Below are 15,151 nucleotides of genomic sequence, written 5' to 3' on the forward strand. Positions count from 1 at the left end.
ACATCCGAAAAAATGTCCTACAAGTCATGAATTGGTCCTACAAATAGTCCTAAATTGCAGGACATTTTTTCGGATGCAGGACCGTTTTTCTGGTTGCATTAATTTCTCCCGGTTCCAGGATCACGATCAAGGCGCATCAACAGCGTTTTAGATGTGATTCCAACCAAAAATGGGTTGTTGTCTGACCCGTTTCCAACGACAGGTTTCCATCCACATCTAAATCCCACCCGAACATGAAAGCTTGTGTATGTTCTTCTCGACCGGTAAAAGCTGCATCGCGCACCAATTGCGTGATCTTATCGTGGCGATCATTGTTGCCGAGTTTTGTTCGAGAGTAATAATTCACCAGATTCTGCACCATTTTTATTGTAGGCGCTGTATCCTCTGACAATTGCATCTTGATCTTCATCGCATTCCGAATGTGACCGGGTTTCAATCCTTGCTCCGCCATCTCCTTGCAAAACATCTTTCTGTCGTGGTGGCATCATTTTTTGCGAGGTTCAACCACGTTAGAAAAGTGTTCGTTCAGCTCGTAAACAGCCATGATTTTGGAGCGCTCACATGTGAGAATTTTTCCGCGCCAGGGGCATTTAATCGTAGGGGCGTAGTCCGTGCATGTCGTAGATATGCATTCTAACAACCCATACCGCATTTGATGAAGCAAAGGATTGGTGCATATGGAGCAAGCGGTAGGTTGGCTACGTGTCAGTTTGTAGACCTTGAGGGTTTCCAAAAATTCCTTGCCGTCGCTGATGCTGACACCGACAGCGACTTCGAGCCATGGAAGCTTTTGCGGCATGGCTGTCCGTTATTATCCTGCTCACTGCCCTTAGTGTGTCCACCAGTTCCTAGTGGAGTTGCGATCGCTCCTTGCACGTTCACCCCCTTCTCGTTTTTGTGGATGCCGCCTCCGTTCAAATTTTCAAATTTCGGTTAATATGATAGACTATAATTATTTCGTTTGCTCAACGATGATTGGGTAGGATCCTATTATATTCGCCGTATTAACAAGTGGAGCAATCGATGTGTTGCGATGTGTACAAGCTTTTTTGTGTGTGACTCTGCCTCATATTTCTGTGTTTTCCTATATTTGTTGTGCTCCCCCTCCGGTTAGATTCGAAAACACAACTTCGGCTATTATTTAGCGATTGTCATACTTCAAGGACCAAGAAGAAGGAATGAGAAAAAAAAGTCCGCTATTAAGCTATCCACTAAGAGTGCTGATACTGGAGAAGACCAAAACATAAGTCGAGAACGACTCTATTGGTTCTTATCATTCTATGGAACACCACTCCAAAAGAATCATATACCTATTGAGCCTATTTTTAAGCATGGAGGTTATAAATCATATGACTATTATCTAAAGCGAGACGCCGTTCAAAGTGATTAATTATCGCTCGAAACGTGAAACTACTAGTTTGAAAAATGATATTGATTATGTTGCTACGCTAAGCTCGATATTGCAGAAGGTAAAAGCTGAATATCTTGATGTTGGAACAACGGAAATGGATAAAATCATTCATGCGAACCATCGTAAGATCATTAGAGAGTCCGAGCTATTAGATACCAAACTTCTATGGCAGACGAAGCCTGGTGATAAACAGGTGGGTAACGAACGTCCGTATGCAAGGCTAAGTATACCAGATCAAGATGCAAGGTCAATTCTCGAGGACTACATTAAGAAAGCATATGATGATCATTCAGTTATTGGCCTCAGAGTCATGTTATATATCAGGGGGCAAACCGCTTATACTCACTTCCTCGATTGGTACAACGCAAAGGGTGATAACCATCAGTTTGGTATTAGAGTCATAAATCAAGCTGATGCTAATAATGAAAGACGTAGTACGCACCCTCTTGCAACTGGGAAATATAAAACAGACTTAATGTCTAAGATTGAGTGGGCAAGCTCGTTAGACATTCTGTATGATGCTATGTCCATGTTGCATGAACAAGGTGATCTTCTCGATGAGGTCAAGCCGCAGCTACAGCCACAAAATCTTATCGAAGAGAAGCGTATTGATAACACCGTTAAACTATTCTATAGCATTATGAATGGTCATGGTGCTAACCCTTTCGCGAGCCACTTTAGTAAACTATAGTATTCAAATCTAGGGTAATCGGTATCAAAAGGAGGCATTTTGCATCCTTTAAGGCGAGAGATGGACCACCTTCAAATCTTCCAAGTGTGATTTTCTCGGTTTTCTATGCCCATAACGACCTGCTGTAAACGCACTTAATTATAAAAGGATGCATCTTGCCTCCTTTAACATAGATTACATAGTTAGTTAAACCAGGAAAAGGGGGCATTCTGCTTCCTTTTATAATTAAGTGCGTTTACGAGCTTTGAGTTGGTACGCCATCCCAGCAGGAGAGACATCCAGATTAAAACTGACGCTTGAAACAAAACCAGCGTCATTTTCGTTAACATTCAGCGTGTACTTCTTGTCCACACAAACTGAAGCAGGAAATACATAAAAAAAAAAAAAGTGCGCGGACTCCACCTCAGCAACTATATCCTGGTGGGCATTTCCGAAGCTCGCAACGTCGACCATCTGGAGCATTCTCAGGATGAGCATAATAGCCCGATGGGACACTGGTAAAGCTGTAGTAAGAGCTGGCTTGGGAGAGTGATAGCACCAACTGTAGACTATAACTCGGTCCTGGCACAACAGCGTCGAAAGTGGCAGGTGTAGCATTATCATTAACCACCACCAAAACAAAGCCTGAAGATGCAGCATCGATTGCACTTTGAGAGATGCCATATCCTTTGATCCAGATACGTAAAGTCGATGGAAACACTGCCAGTTTTGTGCCAATAATAATTGCAATTCCACCAGTATCCATCGCGGACAAAGTCAGCATATAAGTAGCACTTGCGGACGCGTCAGCATTTATCGCTGAACTTTGAGCCCCCGTTCCAGAATGCATTAAAATATCCACAGAATTTGTAGTCTGAGCAAGATTTCTCGCTATTTCTCCGTTTATACTCGCAAAACTTTTACAGGTCGTAGCAGTAGTAGCGCACAAATTGATGTCAATTTGTATTGTGATAGCTTGTCCATCCAACAGGTCGCATCGTAATGTACTAAAGCTTGTAAAAGACGTTTTGCGAAAAAGAACTGATCTTTTCACGACAAACTGCGACTCGGCTGCGATGATTGACACGACATGTTGACCCCATGATGACACGAACGAAAAAGCGAGAGATGCATTCTTTGATCGTGGAACTACAACAGAACCATCCAACAGCACCATGGCACCCCAATCGAAGCCAGCAACTGGCATTTGAAACTCGTACTTCGGATTAACTTGAGACTGTTCGAAATACGATATACTTATGTTGTACGCGAATCCAAAAGACCAGCCCGTCTTAAAAGAAAGTCAATTTCACGTCTTGAAACTCAAAAATATCAGTTGAAACAGCCGCACCGCTGTTCAAGGCAGACACAACACCTTGAAAAACGTCTCGCCAGGCTGTTTCGATAGAGGTGCAAGTACGTAAGTAATGGACGCCGGGGATAATGCGACTTGGCCAACGCCACTTGGAGCATCTGGACATCGGCTGATGCTCCCAGCTTTGCAAACGCATCCGATGGCACATCGACCAGACCTGTTTGGTCTCCGAACCGAGTTGGAGGACATTGGTATACTATACCTCTCCGGCAGTAGTTAATGTTCCAACTGATGTGATTGAGAGGCTGTCTGAAGTGTTCCAGTTAGACCTGTAGCACTCAGCGAATTTATTCCACTCTCATCTCCTGTTGCGTTGAGTACAAGCGCTTTACTCGCTGCAGCGGTTCCAGGTGTATTTCCAAGAACATAGTTGGGGGGCTGCTGATACAGCAGAACCGTCAACAGTTAGAGACGAACAACTCAGTGCTCCTAATCCGCTAAGAGATCCATCAGAAGCTACGACAAGAGCTATACCTGGTGTAGCACTACCAGGGGTGATGCCAGTGATGTATGACAGACGATAGTCATTGATACCTAGATATAATGTTTGGGCATACGCATAGGTCAAGTATCCTGTCTGATCGAGGGAGAGGTAGAATGCTGGGTTGTAGCATGAAAAAATGAACGTTGGTGGTGGATAGATAAATCCAGACATCTTTCTTTTAACATATATAAGTCTAGCTATATTTAGTCGTAAGGATTCCTGATTATGGTGGATCACTACCCAAAATGTATCGGGCTGATTCAGTCGGAACTATACCAGAATTTGGGATCAAGAAGTTGTTCAGAATGGTTATCCTTGGTCCGAGTTTCTCAGGCAAGAACAACCTTGTTTTTCATATTCTCAAGCATTCTCCTCACGTATTTGCACATCTCCATATCATCGCACGCAATCCCCACCAGGAGCTGTACGACAATCTCCGCGATAAGCTTGAGGGGTTCATCACTTTCCACGAGCATCCGCCTCAGATAGATGCTATCAGACGTACTCCGGGTGATAAACCAGAGCTTGTCATCATCGACGACTGTTGCAATGATAAGGGGCTCCAGAAGAATGTGATTAGCAATACTTCACTCGAGGTAGACATTTCAAGCCTAGTACCATATTTCTATCCCACAGCTGGTTTGCCACTGATAAAATGATTCGCTTGAATACTGAATACGTAGCGATACTTCACGCGAATTCCCGTCGCGATCTAAAGCTACTGGTTACTGATTTTAACATCCCTGGATTAACCGAAGATGGAATCATGCATTATTACAATCGCGCTATTGCTAGTGGAAAAGGTCAAATGCTCTTCATCGGTAGTGTAAAGGGACAGATACGCTATAACTTTGATCAATCGATTAATATTGGAGAAAAAAATTAGTTGTCTCATTTAGCAGCAAGCATGAGTTCATTTGTGAAAATTGACCAAACCTGTCTAGTCCAGGATGGGCTTAAGAGGCGATGGATGTATACTTTCCCTGGGTCTGCTTGTAATTTCCAGGATGTAGAAGCATCGATTCAATCGATCTCTCTATATAACTCTGAATTCAACGTTGATTCGATTCAGTTCGCCAATACCAGCTTTCAAATCGAAGTCCCAACAGCTGCAACAACCAGCGTTATTAGTGTCAATCTCGCTGATGGTTATTATCTATACAGTGAAATCAATTGAAATATTCAAACGGCTCTTGTCAATGCTGGAGCATATCTAATTGATTCTAATGGCAACAATGTCTTCTATATTCAAATCGAAGAGAATTCGACCTATTACGCTTGCCAGCTTGACTACAGCGCTACTCCAACCTCATTACCTACTGGATATAGCCGACCATCCACTGGCCTTTATTCAACGGGTGGAACGACAACTCGAGTTCCGCGTTTAATCATCAATAATGCTGCGTTTGGCTCTTGGCTTGGTCTAACTCTTGGTACATACCCAGCATCACCATCGACAACTGCCTTTATTACTCTATCCAACACTATCCCACAGATCAGTCCAACGAGTTTGTATGTTGTTCGCTGCGATCTTATCAAGAATGATTTCGTAGCTAGTGGGGATATTATGAGCGTTTTTGATAAAGGAGATTCAACGATCGGGAAACAGATTCAATATTTTCCAAGTCACGAGACTTGGTGTCGTACACATGATGGAGCAAGGAATACAGTATCGATCAGCATCTGGAATCAGAACGATCAGAGAGTCCATTTCAGGGATACGAGCGTGAATATTATGCTAATTCTACGAAAACGACCTTCGCTGCGATAAGCAAAAAAATCTTCTTTTTCAATCATTACCTTGTGAAGGATCCACCGTGCTTGCCATATGATCTATTGCGGCTTGCGACCCCTTTACAAACTTTCCTTTCCGTGGTTTAGAGACACCAATGCCATAACGTGATTTAATCGTCTTACGAACCTGATGGATCATATCGTGGTGTTCTTTATTATTAGACTTGCCAACTAGATATCGCTCACCAGCGTCGGCGATATCCGTGAGAATGCCTCGTTCCTTAGCATAACGAAGAGCATTACCAGCGTGTCTCCTTACGTCAGCGATACTGATACGACCACCCTCCTCCTCGCTATCATACCCGTCCAACCCTACACCTGTAAAGGTTTTTAGACCTGCACTAGCGGGCACGGCGAGTTCTGGTTGACCAAGTGCAGTTGCAAGCGCTGGAACGGCGGCATCGGCTGCCTTGCTAAGCAAACCACTATCCTTGGCAAATATGAAACCGGATTTGATTCCATGCCATATCTTGCTCCAGATTGACCCTCCTTGAGCTTTCTTGTATCACTTTTTGATATCATGCCTCGTGATATGGAGACAAACGCCACGACCGGCTTCCTTAGCTTTGAGCGCCTTCTCATGTGATTCTGGATGGAGATGTAGTTTAGCATCTGATCCCTTTAGTTCTGCTGCAGTCAGCGAAAGCTTCCCGGTCTTGAAAGCTTTGCGCAATTTATGAGCTGGGACTCCGCTTGAGATGGTTAATTCGCGGTACATGACTGATAGTATATTTAACTCAGAACTAATCTGCAACAAAAGTATTTAAATCTTTGAAATTCTTGAATAGATCCATACGATTATGTTGCTTCGCGTATAACCATAGCATTGACCATATGCCACAGTAGGAACCCTGTGCCGATTGATTTTGACACCCACCATACTCGCGCGGAGGCCCTTCACCCATCGAATCATAGTATTCGTGGTTATAGACTGCCGTCCAGTGTCCTGATTAGGTTTACGTAGCAGTATCAGGAACGAGCCATTCTTGGGAAGTGGCTTTTGGATCTCATTTGACTCATAAATAGCGTCGAGGTGTACATTGAGTCTCTTGGCTAATGTAATGTCACGGAATCTTCAAGACGAAGGCTGAAATCGATGCTGGAACTGCTTATTCAAGTACAAGCGCGTAAATAACGCCTTGAACACGGCAATTACTAGCGGATTGAACACGGCATCTGTGATTCGCTGTTGGCTGTGCAGTTTGAATGCGTGTTCAAGTTGAAGACTACGTTCAAGTTGCACATTCAGCATTACATGTTTGTATAAAAAACACAAGAGCAACTGAGCGAATAGCTCTAACTAGCTTTAGCGCAGACTAGTTAGTGAAGCGTCTAAATTCAATCAGATCTCATTCTACCTGCTAACTAGCAAACCAACTGACAGAGTACTGCGAAGGCATCTTGCCTGAGTCCGTCAGTAACCCGACCTCTGCTAAGTGCTACCATATCATAGCGTGACGACGCTATTGTGACATGCAATGAGATCATGATCGCTGCTCATTCCTTTAATTAGCTCCATTTATTTATTTTTTCGTTGAAGCTATATCATCTCAGATATAACTACGATCAACTATGACCGATACCCAACTCACTGATCAATTTCTGTATCAGATCTCGCTGAAGAACGACCCGGCCGTAAACGTCAGCTCCTGCAAGCGTGTACCGTACGTAATCGATCTTAATCAGGGTTCGTACGCCAATGGTATTATCACTATCGATTCCACAGCTCAGCTAAATGGCGCTGAGGAATTTGCTTGCCTTCGTGATGCGTATGTAGTCATTCCGTACAAGGTTAGTATGATGAATACCCATACAAGTACTGCTCTTGCAGCTGTTGCTAAATGTCTATCGGTCGGCCTGAAATGTGGTGTTTGGAATGTTATCGATGGCATGTCTCTTCAACTCAATGGTAAATCTGCTATAAGTATGAGTGAGTTTAAGCACTTTGCTAATAACCTCTGAGCTCAGGCAGAGACTTCGCTTGATTATGCAAATACACATTGTGCTGAGGATTTCCTATTCCCAGATTCCTCAGGATCATTGCTATTCACTTCTGGTACAAGTAGCCTGAATGGTGATGGATACTCTGCTACTGCTGCAGACATTACACCAGATCTAGGAACGAGCTCAACTGGAGCTGCAAGCTACCCCGTTCATGATGGTTTCGTCAAACGCCTTCTAAGTAATCCCCCCGTGGCCGAAGGTCAGAACACGAATAGATGGGCAACTATCGCATCTGGAGCTGCTAATACAATTGCTAACTAGTTTGGTCGTGGATCCTTTGTTCTGGTACTACCACCGCTGGGGCAGTAGCTGGTACTTGGAATTATATGCTAAAAATCAAGTTGGTTGATTTACACCCCATTTTTAAGGAGATCGACCTTATCGCTAATCCTCAGATCAAACTTCGATTTCGTGTGAATCAAGGTTCGTCGGTAATTACACTTGGTACGATAAAATCTATGACTCTGTCGTCGACAACGCTTGTTTCGGGTCAGTCCTCTCCTATTTTGGTTGCCTCTGCTGGATCCACACCGAACGCGGGCGTTTTTGGAACCAGTGCTGCTGGCCGCGATCGCTGATTTCTTGAAGTCGAAATTTACTAACGATGATGGTTCGTTTCTCATGACCTTTGGTAAGTACAAAGGTAAGACCATTAAGCAGATCCAAGCAATCGATGACAACTACATCGAATGGATGAAAAAAAATGACTTCATTAATGACAAGATGCCTAAGCTGAAGGCTGCTATTGATGAGCTGCCTTAAGTCTTGTTTTTTTACGATATACAAGTTTCTATTGCGTGTGAAGCTATAGTTAGTATCTGTGGTGCTTGGATGAGACCTCCTTCTCACCAGATGCTACTTAGCGGTATTGTAGTCGATTTCACAACTGGTGGTCAGGAAGCTCTAAACCTACTCTCGTTGGTAAATTACGGGAAGAAAAAAACTGGCGGCGTTATGTGCTGGATATAACTACTGACAGATATCGTTAGATTTCCGCAACCTCTCATCACTGCAGCGTAATCATTTCTCGATCCATCATCCATCGTGCAAAGAACAAAAGTGACCGAGGGCTCCGCTTCACAGTTTAGCATAGGTGGCCAGTGATACACACCTGACGTGTTTCTGCTTACAGGTCGGAATTGAATCCTGTCGGTTCCAGGAAGGGTGAAAAATGATAAAACGCTTCCGTCGAAAGAATCAACACCCCATACCTGACCAATTCTGGTACCAATTCCAGTATTCTCATCCACACGAAACACGAAATTGTCAACAACCGGCGGAGAGTTTACGATACTGACCGATATCATCAAAACCTGGTTTGTTTGTGATTGTAGTCCATTCCCAAGCGTATCGATGGCGTCAACAGAAATTTTGAATACTTCCAACGCGCTAAGTTTTCGCGACGTTTTAAGCACGCCCAAATTGGAAAAGACAAACGCTTGGTTGGAGTTGCCACTGACAATGTAATACCGCAAGTCGGCCCCGGTCCCGTCAGGATCCAACGCGGTTAAACGATACATTTCACTTCCAACAGTTGAGGACTCTGGGATGTTGATTGAACCACGGACTCCGTAAAATATGGAGCTTCATTTACATTCGTGATAGCAATGTTAACAAGAATGTCCACGATATTTATACCCTTGTCAGCGGCCTGGCACGAGAGCTGGATCATCGTTATTGCCTCAAAATCCAAAGGGCCAGACCTCAATTTGAGCAGTTATGTTTGAACATCTCGGAAAGCAGTACTGTTGCCATCTCCAGCAAACGTAGAAGCGTACGAGAACGAGAGGGTTCGATTTTCCGGATCAAATCCTTGTACTTGAGCAACAACGGTTCCCTGTGGTGCATTCTCCATTATGGGAAGCCGTGATATACATGACAGGTGACTCGCTAACATCAATAACGTTGATATTAACATCGCTGGTTACGGTTAAACCGTCGATATCAGCGGCGTTAGCTTGGAAGGCATAATCCACGCGTGCTTCATAATCGATGCCACTATTTGCAGCAACGAAGAGCTGTCCTGAAGTCGAGGAGGGTTCGAACGGAATAGGCTCGGAATTATTGCAAACGTATATTTTCCAAGAAATTCGTCACGATCCATCGGGGAAAGTAGCTTTTTTTAGGAGCTACTTAAGTAAGTCCGATTGGGTACTTAACCAATGATTTGCCAATGCCGGTCTTACTTATTGCAGGATTCGCGATACTATGTTGAGAATGTTTTAGAATCCAGACTTAACTACCCAAGTACGTTTTTCACCTTTAAGCACCAATTTACTACCAACCTGAATAATTATGCTGCGCATTGAAGCTTCTCTAAGTCCGTACGCAAAGATATCGTATGTCTTAAAAATCTGTGCCTGCTACCGCGTACAAAACTGGACAAGGCACAACTTTTCTAAACGTTTTCGATGCTGCTACTGCACCCGTGGAGAGTGACGGCTTTTGTGAGCGCGAACTGTCTGACCTTGGATCCATAATGAATGCCCAAAGTGATTTATGAGGTAGATTCAAGCAGGTGGACACAAATGAGGGATTTCTGCTGTAGATTGAATTTGTGGAGCCTAGTCCTGTCGCTACAAGCTGGTCGTGGTACCTGGGATTACCTTTCCGACTTGGTTATGGCGCTGTGGTCGTCCTGGATGGAGTCGTTTTGCAAGAATGGATGGGAAAAACAGGATACTGGAAAGCGTATTGTCTACGCAACCCAGGTGGAAACTTAAATCACACCTGGTTTTCACGTATTGAAGATTTACGGACTCGCAACTAAGTTCGAAACGTCAGCAGTATACTTCAGTCGAGAAGGCTCCACGCCATCTATAACTTTCGTTTCTGCCATCATTGGAGAACTAAAAAAAATGGACACACTTCGTCGCACCTGATTCTACGATATCGGCTATGCTTACTGCTGAACTAGCGAACAAAGCGAGCAGCGTCGGAATCAGCTTTACAGTTCCAAAATGCCCCTGTTGATGGCCGGTTTGCACTACACCTAGGATCGGTATCGACAACAGATGCCTAAAGCACCAAGATTAATACCTCATCGCTTGTCTCTTTTTCAATTTTACCGACCAGCACATGGGCTAATGTCAAGGTAGCTCAAACAACCTTTCCAACGGCAATTACTTCTCAATGGAGTGTAATAGCTGGGTTGACATTTTCTCTTCCCTATTCGTCAAGCGGCGTTTTGCTTTGCTCTTTTTCCGGAAGATTTTTTTGTGGACAACTGCATTGTGAAAAGCTTTCGCCTTGATCTGGGGTTTGGCTCGAGTTTTACAGCACCAGTGTCAGGTTTTCGCCTCGACGACACGTTCTTTGGTTTGTCTGGGATGTCACTTGATTACTCTTACTTTACCAGCGTTTCATCAACAAGTGCATTGAATCTTTCTCTCAGCTATCAATATCAAGGAACAAAAACAGGTAAAATCATTGGCGGCAGAGCTACAGCTGCATTCATTCTAGGGGCTTCACTGATCACTGATACGATAAGTTATAGTGTGGTTTCGGGGGCGGCTACAGTCTTCTCGATACTAGTATCTCTTTCGTCCTCGAGTACTCTCATCATCCGTGCTGCTGGCAATATATGCCGCAATTCGGCCACCGAGACATTCCGCGCGCGCATATCAAGAAACGGGGATCCCCTTTTTGATGGAGATTTTTCCTCAATATCCGGGGCAGTAGCAAATGGAACCTGTGAGCCTTTGACGATGCATTCTATGGTGGATGCTGCTGCTGGTTCGCACATAATTGCTATTGATGCAAAGATGTCGACAGTTGCAGGATTTCAGCTAAAGGGGATTTAACTGCAAATTGTTACCATTGAGAGAGGCGCCCTGCTCTCACAGGATTTATGCCAGTCTCGCTGCACTCGGCACGGTCTTTGTCGGTTAGGTGTGTACAACAGTGACGAACACCTGCAATTTGTTAATGCTTCCCAACACTTCTTCTATTTCAACAGATTCAACACGAGTAACTTACGTGCGGAATCAAGTTCCAGTCATTTCGGAAAACGCGTGGACAAATGCTCGCAACGCCAAGTGGACTCTCAGCCAGAATGTGTCTCTGCTGGCGCAATGCAAAGGGGACACATGTGGAATCAGTGTTTGCGCTGAAACGTACACGCTGAAAGATCGCTGTCGTTGTGTTTGCCAATCTAGCAACAACTGTGTCGGCTTTGTGATCACAGATGGAACGTGCTATGGAATTACAGCGGCAGATCTTCGCCAAAACATACACCAAGGCGGAATGAAGTTCCTGTATGGTCACCTCGACCAGCTAAGCCACGGAAGTCATGATGGACGTCTTGGACCGCGGAGTGGAAGAGTCTGGAACTGACTAACACGTAGTCAATCCGAGAGCTGCGGTTCGGACTGGTGAATTCCGGGAGGTCTGGATGTTGGAGACGCCAAGCGTCAACCAAGTGTAAGGCGGTCATCCATTCCAATAGGGCTTCACGACCTTGAACACGATTCCGGTCACCTTGGCGAGCCTGACTCGAGAGAACAGTATTCAGATCTCCCAGCACAATGTGGTGGGAGTCATCTTCGAAGGTGCGGGGGAGGTTAGCGAAAAACTCCGTCCGCTGGCTTGGTTGGACTGGGGCGTAGACCACATGGATGTAGGTCGTTACTGAGTCCAGAATGCCGCGTACCAGTAAGTACCGAGGCAGCAGCTCTGAGGAGCTGACATGCCGGCGCGTGACGTCTTGAACGTTTCGGACGGGGCAGGTAGGCGTGAGTAGTAAACCCACGCCAGCCTGTCCCGTAAAGGTGGTCATATTATCTTGTGACCAAAAACTGGAGTTGAGCTGCGAGGCCGTACTCCAGTGATGTTTCGCTCTTTTAAAGCTTTTTATACCCGTAAACAAGCGCGCTCAGTTTGAGCGGGTCCGTGTAGATACTGGGTGCAATAATCTGTAGAGCCAGATCCGCTTCCGCCAGTCGTAACTTGAACCAGAATTGCGATTGATCGGGACACAGTTGTCCCAAGCCGGTCTGGAAATCGAAGCCTTGCTGGTCGGGATAAAGCTTGGAGAGTAGGTCAAACACACTGCCTTCATCTTCCGACGGATAGGTTCGTGTGGATAACTCTCGGAGAACGGCGTGCCCGAAGGCTTTGACACGAAGGTGGTGGAAATTATCCTCTGCCTTCGAGTCTAACAGGACTCGGTGAAGACTGGGCTGGGCTTGGACTGTAGACAGCACTGTGTCCGGGTCAGTCAACGAGCAAAAGGAGCCCAAGTAATCTTCAATAACAGCGCAGAGTTCTTGGAGCGAGAGCTGTTCCACATTGCCTTGGTGAACTGCTGCATTCAGGGCGCCCTCAGTCACTTCCGATAGCCCCATTTAAGAGGCTATTGACTGGGGCGGGTCAGCCGACTTGTCCCAGAGAATGAGGTCGTAGTCTGGAGGGATAGGTCCGCCCGTACCATCACTCAACCATTCGTACGAGTTAACTGGCGCCACCGTCGGATATCCCTTCTGAGAGGGTGGAAGGCGACGCAGATCTACCTCTGGATCTGCGATAGTACCCAGGACCATACACTTTGCGCGCTTGATACGGGCCGGTGTAAAGTCGGTGGATTGAGTCGAGCCAACTGGGAAATTGGGTACTTTTTCGTGAGGCCAGACCGATTTTGGGTCAGCCACAACTGCAGACTCAATTCCATCCATAGTACTGCGTTGGCAGGTTTCCCCGTCAGATTGATCCCCACTATGTGGCTCACCTTCTGAGGCGGAGTCATTGACCATTGCTTCACTATCGCTGGTATCGCTCTTGGCATCGAACGCAGGCGGGATACTGCCGGTGTCTTCCGAGTCCGGACTAGGAGGAGCAGGCTTGGGTTGGCGAGCCTGTCGACCTTTTTCACGGAGCTCCTTGATGAAAGGCGGGGTGACGCTGTTGTAGGCGCGGTTGCGGTGATGCACTACCGAGTAGCCTTGACCAGTAAACTGGATCTGGCGAAGCTGGGTGCGCTTATTCAGCATCACTGACGCTGGAGGCAGCTTTTGGTTGAAGTAAACCCGACGGCTGCGAGAGCGAAGACCTCCAACAATATGGGCCGGCGTGATATACACCGGTGGAGTGCCTTGATTGGTAAACCAGTCGTAGATGAGCCCATCCGTTGCGTCGTCCGGCAGGCGTTGAAGATCCACATAGTACCAATAGGAATATTTCGAGTACGGTTGGACTTTGAACTTGCGGCCGCAAATGGTCACAGGCTCTCCCCCCAATTTCGTACAGATATCCCGGTCAGTACACTGAAAGCTGATTCCAGCGTTACGGACGGTCTTGAATTCGCGAAGATGGCCGAGGTTGGACGTCCAGGTTAGAGTTTGGGGCGTCGATCCAAGCGAAGTCATAATTTCGGTATCCGAGAAGGTGGCCGTAAGCTCCCGGGCTGGGATCCACATTGGTAGAAGCAACTCAGGGGAAACTTGCTGGGGCGCGCCGGCGAGAGCCGCGAAGCGCTTGTCTTCGGGGCTGCGGTCGGGGTCCAGTAAAACGTTCTCAGCATTCTCGAAGATGGAATCTTGAGGTCGCGAGGATTCGGCACGGGGTGCGGAATTTTGCCATTCCTGGCGCCATTTTTTATCCCGTTGCGGTCCAGGCATGATCCGGGTTGGGATGGGAACTTGATCCGAAGTGGGATGGGAACTTGATTCGAAGAGGGATGGGAGGCCAGTCAGTAGGCGGCGATGGAACAACGCCGACTTCGTTGCCTTGGTAACGGTGGGAATGCGTGTGCCGCAGCTCTAGTGTCTCGAGGACACCTAAGCAAACACTTCGTCGAAAGGTACCTCAATACCCGGACGAAGCGTAGGTGGAGCCTACTACTTCTATCACTTGCGTCCCTTCACCAATCCACTTGGTTCCAGGTTTTCAGTGAACTGCGGTAATCCGTCCTAGCGTCTTACTTAGCAGTCCACGCTACAAGAGTCAATCGGTAGTAGTTGAGCAAACCCAGTCAATTCCTATTCGGAAAAAACTTAGCGCACGGACTTTTGTCTTTCGCACAGCAGGGATGAGCTCACAGTAAACTGTGGGCGCCTAACAACTGTGGTGACTCGAGTCGGTCGGAGGCTTGGAGCTCTGGCACGGCCCGACAGGCGGGGGGCGGGAGCGAGGAGGCTGGCTGAGGGAAGCGAAGGAGCGAGCTTGGGCTCGTCTCGTGGTCACTTCGGGGGTAGCTGGCAAATTGCGGAATGCTTAACTTCACAGAGCAGACGGGATATGGTGCTTTCAGCCTAAGATGGCCGTCTACACTGGGCTATGGCCGACACGCCTATTAATGCGTACCACCCCTATACATTGCCACAACACATTTACATACTCACATGTCCACACAGTGGACATAAAACCAACGCACACACCCTCCAATATCCGTTCTAGCGCTTGCCAGTGGGTGGGTGG

The 15,151-nt window shown here is 46.3% G+C and overlaps 6 protein-coding genes across 6 annotated transcripts; 2 read left to right on the forward strand and 4 right to left on the reverse strand.

Moving 5' to 3' along the window:
- Positions 1-136: 136 nt before the first annotated feature.
- Positions 137-451, reverse strand: PPTG_23660 (hypothetical protein; the record flags this gene model as incomplete). The annotated part of the gene is made up of 1 exon (XM_008912309.1): positions 137-451. One exon carries the CDS (start codon positions 449-451, stop codon positions 137-139), a length of 315 nt encoding a protein of 104 aa, XP_008910557.1.
- Positions 452-1,886: 1,435 nt separating this feature from the next.
- On the forward strand, positions 1,887-2,102 carry PPTG_23661 (hypothetical protein; the record flags this gene model as incomplete). The annotated part of the gene is made up of 1 exon (XM_008912310.1): positions 1,887-2,102. The coding sequence occupies one exon, from the start codon at positions 1,887-1,889 to the stop codon at positions 2,100-2,102; it is 216 nt and encodes a 71-aa protein (XP_008910558.1).
- Positions 2,103-4,269: 2,167 nt separating this feature from the next.
- Positions 4,270-6,452, reverse strand: PPTG_14958 (hypothetical protein; the record flags this gene model as incomplete). The annotated part of the gene is made up of 6 exons (XM_008912311.1): positions 4,270-4,481; positions 5,024-5,049; positions 5,382-5,404; positions 5,862-5,954; positions 5,994-6,147; positions 6,244-6,452. The coding sequence occupies 6 exons, from the start codon at positions 6,450-6,452 to the stop codon at positions 4,270-4,272; spliced, it is 717 nt and encodes a 238-aa protein (XP_008910559.1).
- Positions 6,453-7,306: 854 nt separating this feature from the next.
- Positions 7,307-7,696, forward strand: PPTG_14959 (hypothetical protein; the record flags this gene model as incomplete). Its single annotated transcript, XM_008912312.1, has 1 exon — positions 7,307-7,696. One exon carries the CDS (start codon positions 7,307-7,309, stop codon positions 7,694-7,696), a length of 390 nt encoding a protein of 129 aa, XP_008910560.1.
- A 4,246-nt stretch (positions 7,697-11,942) lies between these two features.
- On the reverse strand, positions 11,943-12,515 carry PPTG_14960 (hypothetical protein; the record flags this gene model as incomplete). Its single annotated transcript, XM_008912313.1, has 1 exon — positions 11,943-12,515. The coding sequence occupies one exon, from the start codon at positions 12,513-12,515 to the stop codon at positions 11,943-11,945; it is 573 nt and encodes a 190-aa protein (XP_008910561.1).
- Positions 12,516-12,579: 64 nt separating this feature from the next.
- PPTG_23662 (hypothetical protein) lies at positions 12,580-14,352 on the reverse strand (the record flags this gene model as incomplete). The annotated part of the gene is made up of 2 exons (XM_008912314.1): positions 12,580-13,067; positions 13,167-14,352. The coding sequence occupies 2 exons, from the start codon at positions 14,350-14,352 to the stop codon at positions 12,580-12,582; spliced, it is 1,674 nt and encodes a 557-aa protein (XP_008910562.1).
- Between the last annotated feature and the right edge of the window lie 799 nt (positions 14,353-15,151).

Source organism: Phytophthora parasitica (genome assembly GCF_000247585.1).
Source record: "Phytophthora parasitica INRA-310 unplaced genomic scaffold supercont2.45, whole genome shotgun sequence".
NCBI lineage: Eukaryota > Oomycota > Peronosporomycetes > Peronosporales > Peronosporaceae > Phytophthora > Phytophthora nicotianae.